Source organism: Coregonus clupeaformis, chromosome 31, assembly GCF_020615455.1.
Source record: "Coregonus clupeaformis isolate EN_2021a chromosome 31, ASM2061545v1, whole genome shotgun sequence".
Taxonomy (NCBI): domain Eukaryota; kingdom Metazoa; phylum Chordata; class Actinopteri; order Salmoniformes; family Salmonidae; genus Coregonus; species Coregonus clupeaformis.
Window position 1 is genome coordinate 39799443 of NC_059222.1, and position 20505 is coordinate 39819947.

The 20505-nt window shown below is 45.5% G+C and overlaps 1 protein-coding gene across 1 annotated transcript in view; it reads left to right on the forward strand.

Moving 5' to 3' along the window:
- The first annotated feature begins 555 nt into the window (after positions 1 to 555).
- LOC121547870 (ankyrin repeat and fibronectin type-III domain-containing protein 1-like) overlaps positions 556 to 20505 on the forward strand; it is a 116051-nt gene continuing 96101 nt past the window's right edge. Inside the window, 3 exon segments of the mRNA XM_045209729.1 lie at positions 556 to 872; positions 10101 to 10320; positions 13360 to 13570. Coding sequence (XP_045065664.1) covers positions 10120 to 10320; positions 13360 to 13570 — 412 coding nt within the window. The 5' untranslated portion in view covers positions 556 to 872; positions 10101 to 10119.

The window sequence follows — 20505 nt, forward strand, 5'->3', positions numbered from 1 at the left end:
TCACTTTCCCTTGTAGGCTTTCTCTCACTCCCCTGCTCCCTTTAGTGCGCTCATTTCTGTGTGTGTGCGCGGGTTTGTGTGTGCAGCTGAAGCGGGATGTGCTTGCTTACACAGAGCTGTGTTGAACAGGTGCTCAGTACTATCAGCCCAGAGAGGAATACAGAGAGAAGCTCCAGAGTAGGAACCAGTAACGGGCTACGCTGCTCTGAAACTGACCTAGGACAATGCACTACTCTGGAAATACACTTGTCCTGAGCGAGACCCTTGGAGAATAAAGTTCTGGAACTGGGTTTACTTTGCTTGACAGAATGTGGACATAGAGCTCTAGAGAGGGGCTACACTGGCCAGGGAGCTACCCAGGATTAAAGCTTCTGAGGTGTGATAATCTGCCCTGCTCCGCAGGCTTTCTTGGAAGTTCCAGAACGGGATGGACTAACATTGATTTAGAACTCTGGATGTGCTCCAGAGAGGGACTCAGTGTGACTGAGACAGCTAGGAGAGAGCTTCCGATCTGCGCTTACCTGAGTGACACCTGCCACTCTTTAGAGCTCAGAGAGAAAGACCAACTGTACACTCCTCTCTTTTTCTGTGTGATAGAGAGACAGTGAGAGATTAAACCTGGATTTACCTTTTGTTTCTCATCTTAACATCTCCTCTCAAGGATACCATTCAGGACTGACCTCTCTCTCCCTCAAATCCCTCTCCTCTTCTCTCCTCTCTTCCTCTCCTTTCCCCCTCTCCTATGTCAGATCGGAGAGTAAGATATCTCGCCTGGCTCAGAGGTTGAACCAGAGACCGGGGGATGCTCTGATAAAGGACTTCAGACCACTGTTCTACACGGGCTCACCACGCACCACTCACAGCCTGGGCAGGTAAGGAAGGAGCCACCATACACACACACATCCATGTGAACACACACACACATCCATGTGAACACACACATACACTAACGCACAGATGTACAGACACACACACATGCACAGATCACCACACACACGCAAAGATGCATAGGCGCATGCACACACACATATGCAGATGTGCACACACACACATGCACACACAAACACACACACACACACATATGATACACTGTATCAGTATGCGTATGTGTGGGTGTGGGGTCAGTATGCGTCTGCTGTTCTGCCTATTGATAATTTATGTGTTGAACTTGGTGGGTGAGAGATGCAGGCTAGATAAACACTGGCTGGTAGGCAGGTAATGTATGTAAGGTACTGTATGACTGCTGCTGCAGCATTTCTGTCTGTTATAAGGGATATACTGTTACTTTTTTGATTTCGCACAAACAGTATTGATTGAAGCTGGAGTTGTCCTTATATTCCCTCTCTCTCGCTCTCCCTTAAATCTATGTCTCTCTCTCTCTCTCTCTCTCTCTCTCTCCGTCTCTCTCCCTTCTGTCTCTCTCTCTCTCTGTCTCTCTCTCTCCCTTCTCTGTCTCTCTCTCTATGTCTCTCTCCCTTCTGTCTCCGTCCCTCTCTCCCTTCTGTCTCTCTCCCTTCTGTCTCTCTCCCTTCTCTCTCTCTCTCTCTCTCTCTCTCTCTCTCTCTCTCTCTCTCTCTCTCTCTCTCTCGCTCTCTCTCTCTCTCTCTCTCTCTCCCTTCTCTCTCTCTCTCTTTATCCTCTGTATGTGTATGTGATCCAGTAGACTGTACTCGTCTGTCTGTCACTACACCATCTAGTTTCATAGGCACTTTAGTTAGTGATGTTCTGCTCAGATGTTTTATTTGAGGCGGAATTAGCTTCGTGTTTTTTTCTTTGTGGGAGTGATTAAATAATGATGTCGGAGCAGAACAGCTGAACACAACGTGTTAAGGCACTAACACACCCCCTCAGGACACACAGTACCTCACCACGTCTAGCACTCTCTGGCCGTGTCCCAATACCCGTACTTGCATTGTAAATAGTAGGCTGATTGGGTATGCGAAAAAATAACGTTTTATAGTATTTTACATTTCCAAAATTGAGTATACTTTAAATGCCAGGATGCCATACTCATTTCAGCTTCTCATCTAGTAGAATTCTCTGCACACTGTTGAGGAAGACAATCGTCTTTTCAGACCCACATGTGTTTGACAACAGCTGATAATCAGAATAGGGGACGGGCTGTACCAAAATGAACGAATGGCGGGAAACAACACAATTGCGCATTAGTATGTTGATATTTCTTGCATACTGCATACATTTTTACTAAACAGTACATTTTAAATAGTATGTAGTATGATTAGCTAGAACACATAAAAAGTTTATAAAGTTTTAGTAAGTAAGACAGTTTTCGGACACCACCTATGGGACCTGGTCAAAAGTAGTGCACTACATAGGGAATAGGGTGCCATTTTTCAATTCAGTCTTTAGACTCTTTGTACCACTCTCTCTCTTTCTATCTGCTGCTTTGTAGTTACTCTACTGCTCTAGCTCTCCCTCGGTCTCTCATTCTCTTTGTTTCTTTCTCTCTCTCTCTCTCTAGCTCTTTTCTCATCCACTCTCTCTTTTTCTTTCCCTTCAACCAATTGTATCAGCTCATGTCCATAGTTGTGAAGAGGGAGAGGCCATTGTACCAGCCTGCTGCTATTTGGGGCCCATTAGGTAAAGGTAGAAGTAGAGGTACAGTAGAGGTAGAGGTAGAGGTACAGTAGAGGTAGAGGTAGAGGTAGAGGTAGAGGTACAGTAGAGGTAGAGGTAGAGGTACAGTAGAGGTAGAGGTAGAGGTACAGTAGAGGTAGAGGTAGAGGTAGAGGTAGAGGTACAGTAGAGGTAGAGGTAGAGGTAGAGGTAGAGGTACAGTAGAGGTACAGTAGAGGTAGAGGTAGAGGTAGCGGTAGAGGTAGAGGTAGAGGTAGAGGTACAGTAGAGGTAGAGGTAGAGGTACAGTAGAGGTAGAGGTAGAGGTAGAGGTAGAGGTAGAGGTACAGTAGAGGTAGAGGTAGAGGTACAGTAGAGGTAGAGGTACAGTAGAGGTAGAGGTAGAGGTAGAGGTACAGTAGAGGTAGAGGTAGAGGTACAGTAGAGGTAGAGGTAGAGGTAGAGGTACAGTAGAGGTAGAGGTAGAGGTACAGTAGAGGTAGAGGTACAGTAGAGGTAGAGGTAGAGGTACAGTAGAGGTAGAGGTACAGTAGAGGTAGAGGTAGAGGTACAGTAGACATAGAGGTAGAGGTAGGGGTACAGTAGATGTAGAGGTAGAGGTACAGGTACAGTAGACATAGAGGTAGATATAGAGGTACAGTAAAGGTAGAGGTACAGTAGAGGTAGAGGTAGAGGTAGAGGTACAGTAGAGGTAGAGGTAGAGGTACAGTAGAGGTACAGTAGAGGTAGAGGTAGAGGTAGAGGTAGAGGTACAGTAGAGGTACAGTAGAGGTAGAGGTAGAGGTAGAGGTACAGTAGAGGTACAGTAGAGGTAGAGGTAGAGGTACAGTAGAGGTAGAGGTAGAGGTACAGTAGAGGTACAGTAGAGGTAGAGGTAGAGGTACAGTAGAGGTAGAGGTAGAGGTAGAGGTACAGTAGAGGTAGATTTAGAGGTACAGTAGAGGTAGAGGTACAGTAGAGGTAGAGGTAGAGGTACAGTAGAGGTACAGTAGAGGTAGAGGTAGAGGTACAGTAGAGGTAGAGGTACAGTAGAGGTAGATTTAGAGGTACAGTAGAGGTAGAGGTAGAGGTAGAGGTAGAGGTACAGTAGAGGTAGAGGTAGAGGTACAGTAGACGTAGAGGTAGAGGTACAGTAGAGGTAGAGGTAGAGGTAGAGGTAGAGGTAGAGGTAGAGGTAGAGTAGAGGTAGAGGTAGAGGTACAGTAGAGGTAGATTTAGAGGTACAGTAGAGGTAGAGGTACAGTAGAGGTAGAGGTAGAGGTAGAGGTACAGTAGAGGTACAGTAGAGGTAGAGGTAGAGGTACAGTAGAGGTAGAGGTAGAGGTACAGTAGAGGTACAGTAGAGGTAGAGGTAGAGGTACAGTAGAGGTACAGTAGAGGTAGAGGTAGAGGTAGAGGTACAGTAGAGGTAGAGGTAGAGGTAGAGTAGAGGTAGAGGTAGAGGTACAGTAGAGGTAGAGGTACAGTAGAGGTAGAGGTACAGTAGAGGTAGAGGTACAGTAGAGGTAGAGGTACAGTAGAGGTAGAGGTAGAGGTAGAGGTACAGTAGAGGTACAGTAGAGGTAGAGGTAGAGGTACAGTAGACGTAGAGGTAGAGGTACAGTAGAGGTAGAGGTACAGTAGAGGTAGATTTAGAGGTACAGTAGAGGTAGAGGTACAGTAGAGGTAGAGGTAGAGGTAGAGGTACAGTAGACGTAGAGGTAGAGGTACAGTAGAGGTAGAGGTACAGTAGAGGTAGAGGTACAGTAGAGGTAGAGGTACAGTAGAGGTAGAGGTAGAGGTACAGTAGAGGTACGGTAGAGGTAGAGGTACAGTAGAGGTAGAGGTAGAGGTAGAGGTAGAGGTAGAGGTACAGTAGAGGTAGAGGTAGATGTAGAGGTAGAGGTACAGTAGACGTAGAGGTAGAGGTACAGTAGAGGTAGATGTAGAGGTACGGTAGAGGTAGAGGTAGAGGTACGGTAGAGGTAGAGGTAGAGGTACAGTAGAGGTAGAGGTAGAGGTAGAGGTACAGTAGACGTAGAGGTAGAGGTAGAGGTACAGTAGAGGTAGAGGTAGAGGTACAGTAGAGGTAGAGGTAGAGGTAGAGGTACAGTAGACGTAGAGGTAGAGGTAGAGGTAGAGGTAGAGGTAGATATAGAGGTACAGTAGAGGTAGAGGTACAGTAGAGGTAGATGTAGAGGTAGAGGTAGAGGTAGAGGTAGATATAGAGGTACAGTAGAGGTAGAGGTACAGTAGAGGTAGAGGTAGAGGTACAGTAGAGGTAGAGGTAGAGGTACAGTAGATGTAGATATAGAGGTACAGTAGAGGTAGAGGTAGAGGTAGATGTAGAGGTACAGTAGAGGTAGAGGTAGAGGTAGATATAGAGGTACAGTAGAGGTAGAGGTAGAGGTAGATATAGAGGTACAGTAGAGGTAGAGGTAGAGGTACAGTAGAGGTAGAGGTAGAGGTAGAGGTAGATGTAGAGGTACAGTAGAGGTAGAGGTACAGTAGAGGTAGAGGTACAGTAGAGGTAGAGGTAGAGGTACAGTAGACGTAGATGTAGAGGTAGAGGTAGAGGTAGAGGTAGATATATAGGTACAGTAGAGGTAGAGGTAGAGGTAGATGTAGAGGTACAGTAGAGGTAGAGGTAGAGGTAGATATAGAGGTACAGTAGAGGTAGAGGTAGAGGTACAGTAGAGGTAGAGGTAGAGGTAGATATAGAGGTACAGTAGAGGTAGAGGTAGAGGTACAGTAGAGGTAGAGGTAGAGGTAGAGGTAGAGGTAGAGGTAGAGGTACAGTAGAGGTAGATGTAGAGGTAGAGGTAGAGGTAGAGGTAGAGGTAGAGGTACAGTAGAGGTAGATGTAGAGGTAGAGGTAGAGGTAGAGGTAGAGGTAGAGGTACAGTAGAGGTGGGAGGTGGGAGGTAGAGGTAGAGGTAGAGGTGCAGTGAGGGTAGAGGTAGAGGGGTAGAGGTAGAGGTAGAGGTAGAGGTAGAGGTACAGTAGAGGTAGATGTAGAGGTACAGTAGAGGTAGAGGTAGAGGTACAGTAGAGGTACAGTAGAGGTAGAGGTAGAGGTAGATGTAGAGGTACAGTAGAGGTACAGTAGAGGTAGAGGTAGAGGTAGATGTAGAGGTACAGTAGAGGTACAGTAGAGGTAGAGGTAGAGGTAGAGGTAGAGGTAGATGTAGAGGTAGAGTAGAGGTAGAGGTAGATGTAGAGGTACAGTAGAGGTAGAGGTAGAGGTAGAGGTAGATGTAGAGGTACAGTAGAGGTAGAGGTAGATGTAGAGGTACAGTAGAGGTAGAGGTAGAGGTAGAGGTAGAGGTAGAGGTACAGTAGAGGTAGAGGTACAGTAGAGGTAGATGTAGATGTAGAGGTACAGTAGAGGTAGAGGTAGATGTAGAGGTACAGTAGAGGTAGAGGTAGATGTAGAGGTACAGTAGAGGTAGAGGTAGAGGTAGAGGTAGAGGTAGAGGTAGAGGTACAGTAGAGGTAGAGGTAGAGGTAGAGGTAGAGGTAGAGGTAGAGGTAGAGGTAGAGGTAGATGTAGAGGTACAGTAGAGGTAGATGTAGATGTGATGGACTACTCAGTGTGTTGTACATCACTGATTCCCTGTTCCAGTGTCCTCTCAATAGATAAATGGAGTGATGACGCAACCTTTCAATTCACACTCCTGAAAGGACAGATGTGTCTATTCTGTAGTCGGTTGTGAGTGAGTGTGCAAGAGTGCTCATTGTGGATATTTTAGTTAACTCGACTCTTAGTGAACACACTAAAACACACTCACACACACTCACACACACACACACACACACACACTTTCCCCTGCAGTGCCACTAATGGTTCCATTCCAGTCCCTTTGGATCCCTGGTGTAATATTTGATGATATTTCAGGATATTCAGGAACGCCATGCCAATAAGGACCCTCACTTGCTCACTTAAACCAGTTGTCAGCCAATTAATCAATCAATCAGTCAAATAATCAGTCTCGCTTTATTCAATATATAGTGCTGAGCGATTAACCAACATTTCGGTTATTTTTCATTTTTTAAACAATTGACCAAAGTCGGTTCAATTATTTGAATTCCAATTTCGTTCCAGTTTCTTTCTGTGAGCTCAGTGCGCACATTGCAGTTTCTCTAGAGATAAATCAGATCCATCCTGAACTGTGCCATGTAGTAGGGAGTAGTCGTTTCCAACAGGCCAATATTCTACATACGCTGAACAAAAATATAAACACAACATGTAAAGTGTTGGTTCCATGTTTCATGAGCTGAAATAAAAGATCCCAGAAATTTTCCATTCACAAAAAAAGATAATTTCTCTCACATTTTGTGCACAAATTTTTTAACATCCCTGTTAGTGAGCATTTCTCCTTTGCCAAGATAATCCATCCACCTGATAAGTGCAGCATATCAAGAAGCAGCATTGATCATTACACAGGTGCACCTTATGCTGGGGACAATAAAAGGCCACTCTAAAATGTGCAGTTTTGTCACAACACAATGCCACAGATGTCTGAAGTTTTGAGGGAGTGTGCAATTGGAATGCTGACTATAGGAATGTCCACCAGAGCTGTTACCAGAGAATTGAACGTTAATTTCCCTACCATAATCCCCCTCCAACGTCATTTAAGAGAATATGGCAGTACGTCCAACCGGCCTCACAACCGCAGACCACGTGTAACCATGCCAGCCCCTCCACATCCGGCTTCTTAACCTGAGGGACCATCGGAGACCAACCACCCGGACAGCTGATGAAACTGAGGAGTATTTCTGTTTTTAATAAAGCCATTTTGTGGGGGGAAAAAAACTCATTCTGATTGGCTGGGCCTGGCTCCCCAGTGGGTGGACCTGGCTCCCAAGTGGGTGGGACTATGCCCTCCCAGGCCTACCCATGGCTGCACCCCTGGCCAGTCATGTGAAATCCATAGATTAGGGCCTAATGAATTTATTTCAATTGATTTCCTTATATCAACTGTAATTCAGTAAAATCGTTGAAATTGTAGCATGTTGCGATTATATTTTTGTTCAGTTTACTTTGAAGAACTACTAAAATAGTTTTATCAGACAGCATAGGCAGCAGCTCTATAGAGATGAGATGATGACTTGGAATGAAATAATAGTCAAATAGAACAAATTTAATATACACAACACCTGAAATATTTTATTAAAGTAATGTGAATAAATGATGGTTAATAAGTGATAAGCAGTAATGGGCAGTCACTACCATAATGGGACTTTTATTAATTGTTTTATTCTGTGTTGTTACAGCATTCAACCCAAATAATCAAAACCAAAATCGAAAACCATGATCATTTTTTTTAGAATCGAACCGAAACCGAACCGACCTCAAAAATAACTAAGCATTGATCAAACCTTAAAACCTACTCTTGAAGCATAAAGGTGTAAGGGGTGGGGTGTGGTGTGACCCAGGTGCGGTGCAGGATATACAGTAGGCAGAGACGGTGAAACAAGGATCTTTACTGGTGGTCCCGAAGCCAGAATACAAAATAACAGACACAATAAAAGAAAGGCGGAGCAAATAAGTCTCCAAAAACCGTCTGACAGCCAAAATACGAAATATAACCTAAGACTGAAACGAATAACGAAACAGGGAGAACACTTCTTTAAGTACCTGTACATAGGTCTCCGATCATACACTGAGTAGTACTGCTGGACATAGAGAAACTATTACAGAAAACTAAGCAAGGGAAGTGAGGTCATAAATACACAGGTGAACAGATAGACCCAGGTGACACCAATGGGATGATGATTAGTCCAGACTGTGAGTGAGGAGGTGCCTAAGGTTGTCGGAGGATGACACCTAGTGGGTCGCTCCGGAACTGCGACCTCCTCCTGTAAAATAAAGGGCTAAAATATACCGTCTTTAGAATAAACTGTTTAGTCTTTCTATTCCTTTGGCTGGGTTTACACAAGCAGCCCAAATCTGATATTTTGTTGAATTATTGGCAAAAGATCTGATCTGATTTGTCAAAATACCAATTAGCGGCAAAAGATCAGAATTGGGCTGCCTGTGTAAATGCAGCTTTCTATTGGAAAACTTGAAGCATGTTTGTATTCAAGCATCACATCCCTCTGTGGCTATGTAAAATATAATAATGTTGCTGGTTGTCATGACTCCCTAGCCTGGCTTCTGTGACAGTGAAGAGATAATAAATAGATGAACACTAGAATGTTCCCTTTTCATGAATGGTTTCTGAAGAGCGCTCCACATAACTGAGCTCTCCACTTCGCTTTTGCACAGCATGGATGAACTTGGCAACCACATAATCGCTACTGAATCAAATGAATCAAAATCAGGACAAATGTTCAGAATCACCTTTATTCGCCAAGTGCATTTACACAGTCAGAATGTTACTTGTTGTCATGGTGCTGCTAACAATAGACAACATTTAGAGACAGAATACAGACAAGAAGAATGTATCACCAGCCGTGAACTGTAGTTGTTGGTATTTGTTGTGATGACAAGTTGCATCCTGTAAATTATCATGCAGACTTATGTTATTCCTACGTTATGACACCTTACGTAAAGTGTTAACAAATGTGTTTCTTCAGCATCCAATATTAAACTAAAAGCTTTCTAGACACGATTGTGTTTTGATGATTCTAGAAAACCCATTTCTGTGTTATTATATCACTGTGATCACCAAAAACGTTTTCTTGTCCCACTGTGTACCTCTGTCTCTCCTGTCTCTCTTGTCATTTCCCTGAGTGACATATTAAATCTGTGCAGCCGATGGGGAGATGAATTTGACGGAGCCCGTGGGTCAACAGTCATTTTTCCTACCGAGCAGAAGTGAGCGAAGCAAACATTTATGACAGGGCTATCTAGCTGGCCAGAAGGGCTGAGTAATGGTTATTTGGTGTGTTTCTTGGAAATATGATGGAAGGATCATTAAGGATTGTTAAGCCATTGCTCTGTCAATATATTCCTGGAATTAGCAGCTGTTCCCAAATCAGCCATGTTAGCCATAGCGTATTATTCAGAGAGAGACTCAGAAATGAACCCTCACTAATACATCTGTCAGTAAGACTCTTCCACTGTCATGGATCTGTTACTCATTCATGCTGTGCTGTCTCCGTATTAATCACATGTATAACTGGGTAGAAATGTGGACCATAACTGTTCTCAAAGGAAATTGATTATGAACATTTAAATGATGTTTTCCTTCACAGTCCAAAGAAGGAAACTGAAGTTCATCCGTGTGCAAAAATAATAAAGATATTTTTAACTTGCACCAGATATGAAGAGTACCTTGGTAGGTTTTCTGCTATGTTTTCCTCCCTCCTTTAGGAACTTCTATTCCGTCAGAACCTTCTATTCCAAGTGCAGAACATGAAACTCATCCATTTTCAAACTCATCAGTTTGTACTGTCTTCATTGTCGGCCGTTCTATTGTATAATTGGGTAGAAATGTAGACGATTACTATCCTCAACAGAAATTGGTCTTGGACATTCAAATGACTTTTTCCCCTCCCTCCCTCCCCTCCTTTAGGAACTTCTATTCTGTCAGCATGACTCAACAGATGCAGAACCTGCAGCTGTCCCAAACCAGGAAGTGCTCGGGAGGCCCCGCCTCCCCCAGCGCCGCCAAGCGCCTCTACAGGAACCTATCAGAGAAGCTGAAAGGAGGCCACTCCTCCTTCGAGGACGCCTACTTCTTTGGCCGCGGAGAACGCCACGGTCATCACAAGGGCTCGGTGAGTTAGGATTGTGTGTGTGTCCATGCGTGCGTGCCATGTTTGCGTGTGTGTTTGTTTTCACACTCAAGACTTGAAGCTCATTTACTGCATTTCTATACAATTTAAAAACTCTAAAATGCTATTTGGAGAACAGCAGAAACAAGTAAAAATGACCCCAGCCTTTATCACATTGGTTGCTGTAGCTTCGTTCACCTCAGTCCATCTACAAACACATAGCCTATTAGCTATACAATTAGCCACTACACAGTAACTCACATTAACTCAGCACTGTGATATAAAACTATAGTTTAATACATACAGAGAGATCTGTTAGCAGAAAAACATATTTTATTAACAAAAGCTAAACAAATACGTTTGCTTTACAGAACTCTTTTGTTGTTGTTGCAGTTTTACAGCTAATTTCCTGCAATTCTACACATTTTGCCATGATTTATGCCATGTTAATATGAGTGAGATTGACTAACAAAAACAATGGGGGCCCCCTGGATGTCAAGGCCCCTCGGCACGTGCACTGCATGCACGGTCGGTAATTCGGCCATGATGACTACAAGTTTAGATAGCTGGCTTGACTAACTAGACTCATTTACCAATCTAAGAAAATGTTAACTGACATGGGCTAATTGAGTGACTGTCAGTGAGTGACATAAAAAGGGGAAAATTGCTGACGTATAAACAAGTTTTGGAATTGCACCTTGTGTATTCTACTGTTCAAAGTCTCAACAGTTTTATCTCTCGACAGTAAGTTGAGACCCCGGCTGAGTCCCCCAATTTGTTTTGACTGGGACCTCACAGTAAGTTGAGACCCCGGCTGAGTCCCCCAATTTGTTTTGACTGGGGACCTCACAGTAAGTTGAGACCCCGGCTGAGTCCCCCAATTTGTTTTGACTGGGACCTCACAGTAAATTGAGACCCCGGCTGAGTCCCCCAATTTGTTTTGACTGGGACCTCACAGTAAGTTGAGACCCGGCTGAGTCCCCCAATTTGTTTTGACTGGGACCTCACAGTAAATTGAGACCCCGGGCTGAGTCCCCCCAATTTGTTTTGACTGGGACCTCACAGTAAGTTGAGACCCTGGCTGAGTCCCACAATTTGTTTTGACTGGGACCTCACAGTAAGTTGAGACCCCGGCTGAGTCCCCCAATTTGTTTTGACTGGGACCTCACAGTAAATTGAGACCCCGGCTGAGTCCCCCAATTTGTTTTGACTGGCACCTCACAGTAAGTTGAGACCCCGGCTGAGTCCCCCAATTTGTTTTGACTGGGACCTCACAGTAAGTTGAGACCCAGGCTGAGTCCCCCAATTTGTTTTGACTGGGACCTCACAGTAAGTTGAGACCCCGGCTGAGTCCCCCAATTTGTTTTGACTGGGACCGCACAGTAAATTGAGACCCCGGCTGAGTCCCCCAATTTGTTTTGACTGGGACCTCACAGTAAGTTGAGACCCGGCTGAGTCCCCCCAATTTGTTTTGACTGGGACCTCACAGTAAGTTGAGACCCGGCTGAGTCCCCCAATTTGTTTTGACTGGGACCTCACAGTAAGTTGAGACCCCGGCTGAGTCCCCCAATTTGTTTTGACTGGGACCTCACAGTAAGTTGAGACCCCGACTGAGTCCCCCAATTTGTTTTGACTGGGACCTCACAGTAAGTTGAGACCCCGACTGAGTCCCCCAATTTGTTTTGACTGGGACCTCACAGTAAATTGAGACCCCGGCTGAGTCCCCCAATTTGTTTTGACTGAGGTCCGGACCTCAGTGTCCTCATACTGTGCGTAGCTACGGCCCTCTGTGTGTGTGTTAGTGTGTGTCTGTCAGAGAGGTTGCAGTGTGTTCTCACACTGGAGCTGATGTGTCTCAGTCTGATGACATGTTCCACCTGGTTACATCATCTCACATACAGCTTGTTGTTTACTCATTATTAAAGCTAGATTCCGTAGCCGATGAAACTGCCACGTCCGTTTTTGGATATTACAACAACAAAGAAGTTACTACAAACAAAACAAGTTTTGTTTGTCCCTCTGACATCATCACACGCCAGATAGAACAGTAGCATGTGTTTTTACCACGCTGCCCGACGCTCCGTTTCATCAACAAACACAAAACAATGACAAAGACGCTGGGGCGAACAGTGGCGCTGGGGGCGAACAGTGGCGCTGGGGGGCGAACAGTGGCGCTGGGGGCGAACAGTGGCGCTGTTTCCCCTAATGCGGATTCCATCTTTAATGTTAACGCTTCTCCACTTTCACTGCAGTGCTTCCTCCTTCTCTTCACCTCTCTTCTCTCACGCTCTCTCTCTCTCTCTCTCTCTCTCTCTCTCTCTCTCTCTCCACTGGTTGTTTTGTAGTTGGTTTCTAAATGCCACTGCTTTTGGACAGAATGTTCTAACAGGCTTTTCATTATACACGCGCACACAAGCACGCTTGTCATTAGTCCTCAAGGCGTATGTATTTCAATCACGCGGAACGATAACCTAGCGTTAGCTTAATCACACTCCAATTGATCCGATTGGATGTTAACCCACACACACGTTCCGTTCCACCGACCGAAGACATGCTACAATGATAATTGAATGTGAAATGAGTGAAATGAGATTGATTGTGCCACTCGATCAGAGCGGAGGCTTGTTATTCTGAGTGTTGGATCATGTTCTCTCACTGTGACAGATAGACAGTACTGTCGCCATCTAATAATCATATATGCCATCTGGCAGACGCTTTTATCCAAAGCGACTTAGTCATGCGTGCATAAATGTTTTTTACGTATGGGTGGTCCTGGGAATCGAACCCACTATTCTGGCATTGCAAGTGCCATGCTCTACCAACTGAGCTACAGAGGACCAGCTCTCCTCTCTATGGTCCAATTATCACCCAGCAACTTGTACACCACTCCACTTTGTTGCTTTGTCTGCCTTGGTTTCGTTAAAGCTTTAATTTGTCTATCGGTATAGCTCTCAGAGCCTATGACTTTCTGGAGCTGTGGGTGAGTGCTGTTGATGATGACTATGATGATGATGTTTGTATTCTGACCCCTGTGTGTGTGTGTGTGTGTCCGTCCAGAACATGCAGGGTAGTGAGTGTCTGTTCGAGGCGGTGGAGCAGCAGGATCTAGATGCCGTCCAGATCCTTCTCTACCAGTACACAGCTGAGGAGCTGGACCTCAACACGCCCAACAGCCAAGGGTTAACTCCGCTAGACATCGCCATCATGACCAACAACACCCCCATAGCCAAGCTACTGCTGAAGGCCGGCGGCAAGGAGAGCCCTCACTGTGAGTATACACTACGTAGGGTGCACTGTGTACACACTAAGTAGGGTACACTAAGTTAACACTATGGAGGGTGCAATGGGAGAACACACTAAGTAATGCAACCCAGCATTGAAACCGTTACTTAAAGATACAGGAACCTTGTTTAAGCGTTTTCTTCTCTGAAGCTGGTTCTGCTTAGTCTGGCTGATGCAACCCACATGGTACACAGCGAGGGAGAGCTGTGACCCACTAGTCTGGACAGGAGTACGTTTGTTGGTATAATATTCACCCAGAAATGGAGAGATTTTTTATTGGTTCTTTCAAACGTTTTGTTTTCCTCCGGGGTTGAGACCTCTTTTAATGGAAGGGGGGTGGCGCTCGAAGGCTGTGTGTGGCTGTACAGAACCAGCCAGTAAAAGCACAGCCCCCTTCGCTATTGATGCATCGTGCTGACAACATCAAAATAGCCTATCCAGACTCTGAAGTCAGGAGGACTGTGAGTTTGGTATCAGCCAGACTACTTTATGCCTTATTATCCATGGTTTTCTATTAGAGCTGGGCGATATAGATTATTATAATATTTTTGCGATAATGATAAATCAACGAAAAATTATGATAAAACATGTTTTGGGGAGGTGCTAGAACTGGGCGATATGGACAAAAAGTCATAACGTGATTAATATAACTTTTTATGAACAGTTACTTTACATTAGCAGCAGAGCTCTAGTTTCCAGTGCCAAGACAACTGAGATGGTAGCCTATGATTCAAAAAGTAATCTGTTTTATCTAACATGTACAGGGAATGCATGATTGATATTTTGATGTGCAACCTGTCAAAATAGGATCCAGAATGATCTTATTTCTTTTTTGGCTCTTCAGAGAATATGTCGACATCTTTGTGCATATTGGCCTATATGCTATATTATCCACTACCTGAGGAAGTGGGAACACAACTCTGCTAACTGTAAATATGATATTGTTGCTAGATAGCCATGTATGCTAATTGATTAATCTATCACCAGCAGTAGGCTAATGGCCTACAAAAACCTGATGTAGGCCTGTTCACTGCAAATGACGCGCTCCGCTCAGCATCAAAACCATACTAACTACATGCTACTCCGATTCTAAAGTGGTGCCATGAACTCAGTATTAAGATGGGAGAAATATATTATATACTCATAGAAAGCTGTGACTCTCCTCTCTGTAACTAGAACAACAGTAGTTGCTTCGAAAACTGTATTTTTCCCGCAATACCATTTTGAGCAAAGGTCATGTTTGTGCTTCTCAGAATGCATCTCTCCCTCCTCTGTGGGGAGAGGGAGTGAGAGTCAACATCTGACAGAGAAACAAGGACAGGCAGAGACTTTCATAGCAGGAATCAACATTCATTTTCATTTTCATTTACATCATTTAGCAGACGCTCTTATCCAGAGCGACTTACAAATTGGTGCATTCACCTTATGATAGCCAGTGGGACAACCACTTTACAATATATATATATATATATATATATATATATATATATATATACAGTGGGGGAAAAAAGTATTTAGTCAGCCACCAATTGTGCAAGTTCTCCCACTTAAAAAGATGACAGAGGCCTGTAATTTTCATCATAGGTACACGTCAACTATGACAGACAAATTGAGAAAAAACATCCAGAAAATCACATTGTAGGATTTTTTATGAATTTATTTGCAAATTATGGTGGAAAATAAGTATTTGGTCACCTACAAACAAGCAAGATTTCTGGCTCTCACAGACCTGTAACTTCTTCTTTAAGAGGCTCCTCTGTCCTCCACTCGTTACCTGTATTAATGGCACCTGTTTGAACTTGTTATCAGTATAAAAGACACCTGTCCACAACCTCAAACAGTCACACTCCAAACTCCACTATGGCCAAGACCAAAGAGCTGTCAAAGGACACCAGAAACAAAATTGTAGACCTGCACCAGGCTGGGAAGACTGAATCTGCAATAGGTAAGCAGCTTGGTTTGAAGAAATCAACTGTGGGAGCAATTATTAGGAAATGGAAGACATACAAGACCACTGATAATCTCCCTCGATTTGGGGCTCCACGCAAGATCTCACCCTGTGGGGTCAAAATGATCAGAAGAACGGTGAGCAAAAATCCCAGAACCACACGGGGGGACCTAGTGAATGACCTGCAGAGAGCTGGGATCAAAGTAACAAAGCCTACCATCAGTAACACAGTACGCCGCCAGGGACTCAAATCCTGCAGTGCCAGACGTGTCCCCCTGCTTAAGCCAGTACATGTCCAGGCCCGTCTGAAGTTTGCTAGAGTGCATTTGGATGATCCAGAAGAGGATTGGGAGAATGTCATATGGTCAGATGAAACCAAAATATAACTTTTTGGTAAAAACTCAACTTGTCGTGTTTGGAGGACAAAGAATGCTGAGTTGCATCCAAAGAACACCATACCTACTGTGAAGCATGGGGGTGGAAACATCATGCTTTGGGGCAGTTTTTCTGCAAAGGGACCAGGACGACTGATCCGTGTAAAGGAAAGAATGAATGGGGCCATGTATCGTGAGATTTTGAGTGAAAACCTCCTTCCATCAGCAAGGGCATTGAAGATGAAACGTGGCTGGGTCTTTCAGCATGACAATGATCCCAAACACACCGCCCGGGCAACGAAGGAGTGGCTTCGTAAGAAGCATTTCAAGGTCCTGGAGTGGCCTAGCCAGTCTCCAGATCTCAACCCCATAGAAAATCTTTGGAGGGAGTTGAAAGTCCGTGTTGCCCAGCGACAGCCCCAAAACATCACTGCTCTAGAGGAGATCTGCATGGAGGAATGGGCCAAAATACCAGCAACAGTGTGTGAAAACCTTGTGAAGACTTACAGAAAACGTTTGACCTGTGTCATTGCCAACAAAGGGTATATAACAAAGTATTGAGAAACTTTTGTTATTGACCAAATACTTATTTTCCACTATAATTTGCAAATAAATTCATAAAAAATCCTACAATGTGATTTTCTGGATTTTTTTTCTCATTTTGTCTGTCAAAGTTGACGTGTACCTATGATGAAAATTACAGGCCTCTCTCATCTTTTTAAGTTGGAGAACTTGCACAATTGGTGGCTGACTAAATACTTTTTTCCCCACTGTGTATATATATATATATATATATATATATATATATATATAATTATTATTATCATTTTTAATTTTTTTTGGGGGTGGTGTAGGGGGAGGGTAGAAGGATTAATTTTATCCTATCCCAGGTATTCCTTAAAGAGGTGGGGTTTCAAGTGTCTCCGGAAGGTGGTGAGTGACTCCGCTGTCCTGGCGTCGTGAGGGAGCTTGTTCCACCATTGGGGTGTCAGAGCAGCGAACAGTTTTGACTGGGCGGAGCGGGAACTGTGCTTCCGCAGAGGTAGGGGGGCCAGCAGGACAGAGGTAGATGAATGCAATGCCCTCGTTTGGGTGTAGGGACTGATCAGAGCCTGAAGGTACGGAGGTGCTGTTCCCCTCACAGGGCAAGCACCATGGTCTTGTAGCAGATGCGGGCTTCAACTGGAAGCCAGTGGAGTGTGCGGAGGAGCGGGGTGACGTGAGAGAACTTGGGAAGGTTGAACACCAGACGGGCTGCAGAGTTCTGGATGAGTTGTAGGGGTTTAATGGCACAGGCAGGGAGCCCAGCCAACAGCGAGTTGCAGTGATCCAGACGGGAGATGACAAGTGCCTGGATTAGGACCTGTGTAAGTTAGGGTCGTACTATGCGAATGTTGTAGAGCATGAACCTACAGGATCGGGTCACCGCTTTGATGTTAGCGGAGAACGACAGGGTGTTGTCCAGGGTCACGCCAAGGTTCTTTGCACTCTGGGAGGAGGACACAACGGAGTTGTCAACCGTGATGGCGAGATCATGGAGCGGGCAGTCCTTCCCCGGGAGGAAGAGCAGCTCCGTCTTGTCGAGGTTCAGCTTGAGGTGGTGATCCGTCATCCACACTGATATGTCTGCCAGACATGCAGAGATGCGATTCGCCACCTGGTTATCAGAAGGGGGAAAGGAGAAGATGAATTGTGTGTCGTATGCGTAGCAATGATAGGAGAGACCATGTGAGGATATTACAGAGCCAAGTGACTTGGTGTATAGAGAGAATAGGAGAGGGCCTAGAACTAAGCCCTGGGGGACACCAGTGGTGAGAGCACGTGGTGCGGAGACAGATTCTCGCCACGCCACCTGGTAGGAGCGACCTGTGAGGTAGGACGCAATCCAAGAGTGAGCCGCGCCGGAGATGCCCAACTCAGAGAGGGTGGAGAGGAGGATCTGATGGTTCACAGTATCAAAGGCAGCAGATAGGTCTAGAAGGATGAGAGCAGAGGAGAGAGAGTTAGCTTTAGCAGTGCGGAGAGCCTCCGTGACACAGAGAAGAGCAGTCTCAGTTGAATGACCAGTCTTGAAACCTGACTGGTTTGGATCAAGAAAGTCATTCTGAGAGAGATAGCAAGAGAGTTGGCTAAAGATGGCACGCTCAAGAGTTTTGGAGAGAAAAGAAAGAAGGGATACTGGTCTGTAGTTGTTGACATCGGAGGGATCGAGTGTAGGTTTTTTGAGAAGTGAGGTAAGGAAGAAGGTCTCCGGAAATGGTCTGGAGAAGAGAGGAGGGGATAGGGTCAAGCAGGCAGGTTGTTGGGCGGCCGGCCGTCACAAGTCGCAAGATTTCATCTGGAGAGAGAGGGGAGAAAGAAGTCAAAGCATAGGGTAGGGCAGTGTGAGCAGGACCAGCGGTGTCATTTGACTTAATAAATGAGGATCGGATGTCGTCAACCTTCTTTTCAAAATTGTTGACGAAGTCATCCACAGAGAGGGAGGAGGGAGGGGGAGGAGAAGGAGGATTCAGCAGGGAGGAGAAGGTGGCAAAGAGCTTCCTAGGGTTAGAGGCAGAGGCTTGAAATTTAGAGTGGTAGAAAGTGGCTTTAGCAGCAGAAACAGAGGAAGAAAATGTAGAGAGGAGGGAGTGAAAAGATGACAGGTCGGCAGGGAGTCTAGTTTTCCTCCATTTCCGTTCAGCTGCCTGGAGCCCTGTTCTGTGAGCTCGCAATGAGTCGTCAAGCCAAGGAGCAGGAGTGGAGGACCGAGCCGGCCGGGGGGATAGGGGACATAGAGAGTCAAAAGATGCAGAAAGGGAGGAGAGGAGGGTTGAGGAGGCAGAATCAGGAGATTGGAGGGAGAAGGATTGAGCAGAGGGAAGAGATGATAGGATGGAAGAGGAGAGAGTAGCGGGAGAGAGAGAGTGAAGGTTGCGACGGTGCATTACCATCTGAGTAGGGGCAGAGTGAGTAGTGTTGGAGGAGAGCGAGAGAGAAAAGGATACAAAGTAGTGGTCGGAGACTTGGAGGGGAGTTGCAGTGAGATTAGTAGAAGAACAGCATCTAATAAAGATGAGGTCAAGCGTATTGCCTGCCTTGTGAGTAGGGGGGGACGGTGAGAGGGTGAGGTCAAAAGAGGAGAGGAGTGGAAAGAAGGAGGCAGAGAGAAATGAGTCAAAGGTAGACGTAGGGAGGTTAAAATCACCCAGAACTGTGAGGGGTGAGCCATCCTCAGGAAAGGAACTTATCAAGGCGTCAAGCTCATTGATGAACTCTCCAAGGGAACCTGGAGGGCGATAAATGATAAGGATGTTAAGCTTGAATGGGCTAGTGACTGTGACAGCATGGAATTCAAATGAGGAGATAGACAGATGGGTCAGGGGAGAAAGAGAGAATGTCCACTTGGGAGAGATGAGGATTCTTGTGCTACCGCCCCGCTGACCAGATGCTCTCGGGGTATGCGAAAACACATGGTCTGACGAGGAGAGAGCAGTAGGAGTAGCAGTATTTTCTGTGGTAATCCATGTTTCCGTCAGCGCCAAGAAGTCGAGGGACTGGAGGGTAGCATAGGCTGAGATGAACTCTGCCTTGTTGGCCGCAGAACGGCAGTTCCAGAGGCTGCCGGAGACATGGAACTCCACGTGGGTCGTGCGTGCAGGGACCACCAGGTTAGAGAGGCAGCAGCCACGCGATGTGAGGCGTTTGTATGGCCTGTGCGGAGAGGAGAGAGCAGGGATAGACAGACACATAGTTGACAGACTACAGAAAAGGCTACAATAATGCAAAGGAGATTGGAATGAAATTAACTAAACATCTGGGGAAGCGAGGCCTCCCTCACTAACCTTTCACTGAAACACTCAAATACAACTCTTCCAACTTTCACTTTAGAAATTATAATTGCTGTAATCTACAGTAGTGCATAGGCTATTACTGCTTACCAAATAATGGTTTTAGAACAATCTACAGGAACGTTGTGAAGCAAAATTACAGCCAAAGCAAAATACTTAAGAGGAAGGCAATGTCAGTGTCAGTAAATTGCAGTTTATCTTTCCAGCTCTATTTTCTACTCAATATTCCTTTAGTGTAGTCTGTGCCTGTAGTACTTGAGATAACCCTAGAGACCGGCTAATGGACCAGTGGGGGTATACTAGACCCCCACCCCTCCTCCCTTGAGTTGTCCCTCATGTGTTGTACACAATACAGAATGGAGGATAGCATGAGTGGTGGTGCTGTGGTGTGGGCTAGACCCAGACAGGGGCTGTGTTTGTGTCTGCAACTCAGCCACGCTCTCACGTTACCGGGCTTGGATAAGCTCCCTCACTCCTCCACTTCCATCCATCTCTCCATTCATCCCTCCTCCACCTCACCTAGACAGGTGGTTCTTACCTTGTCCAACATCCCTGGACAGGAAAAAAAAGAAAGCATCCCACAAGCCTTCCGTTTGTGTGTGAGTGCGTCTGCTCCGCTACATGGTAGTGACACGTCTGTCTGGGGTGAAACAGTGGCCACTTCAGAGTCTCCCTAACCCAGGCTAGAGGGGCCTCCCCACGTCCCCTAACCCTAACCCAGGCCAGAGGAGGGGCCTCTGGGCCACCGGGCCTCCCCACCTCCCCACTG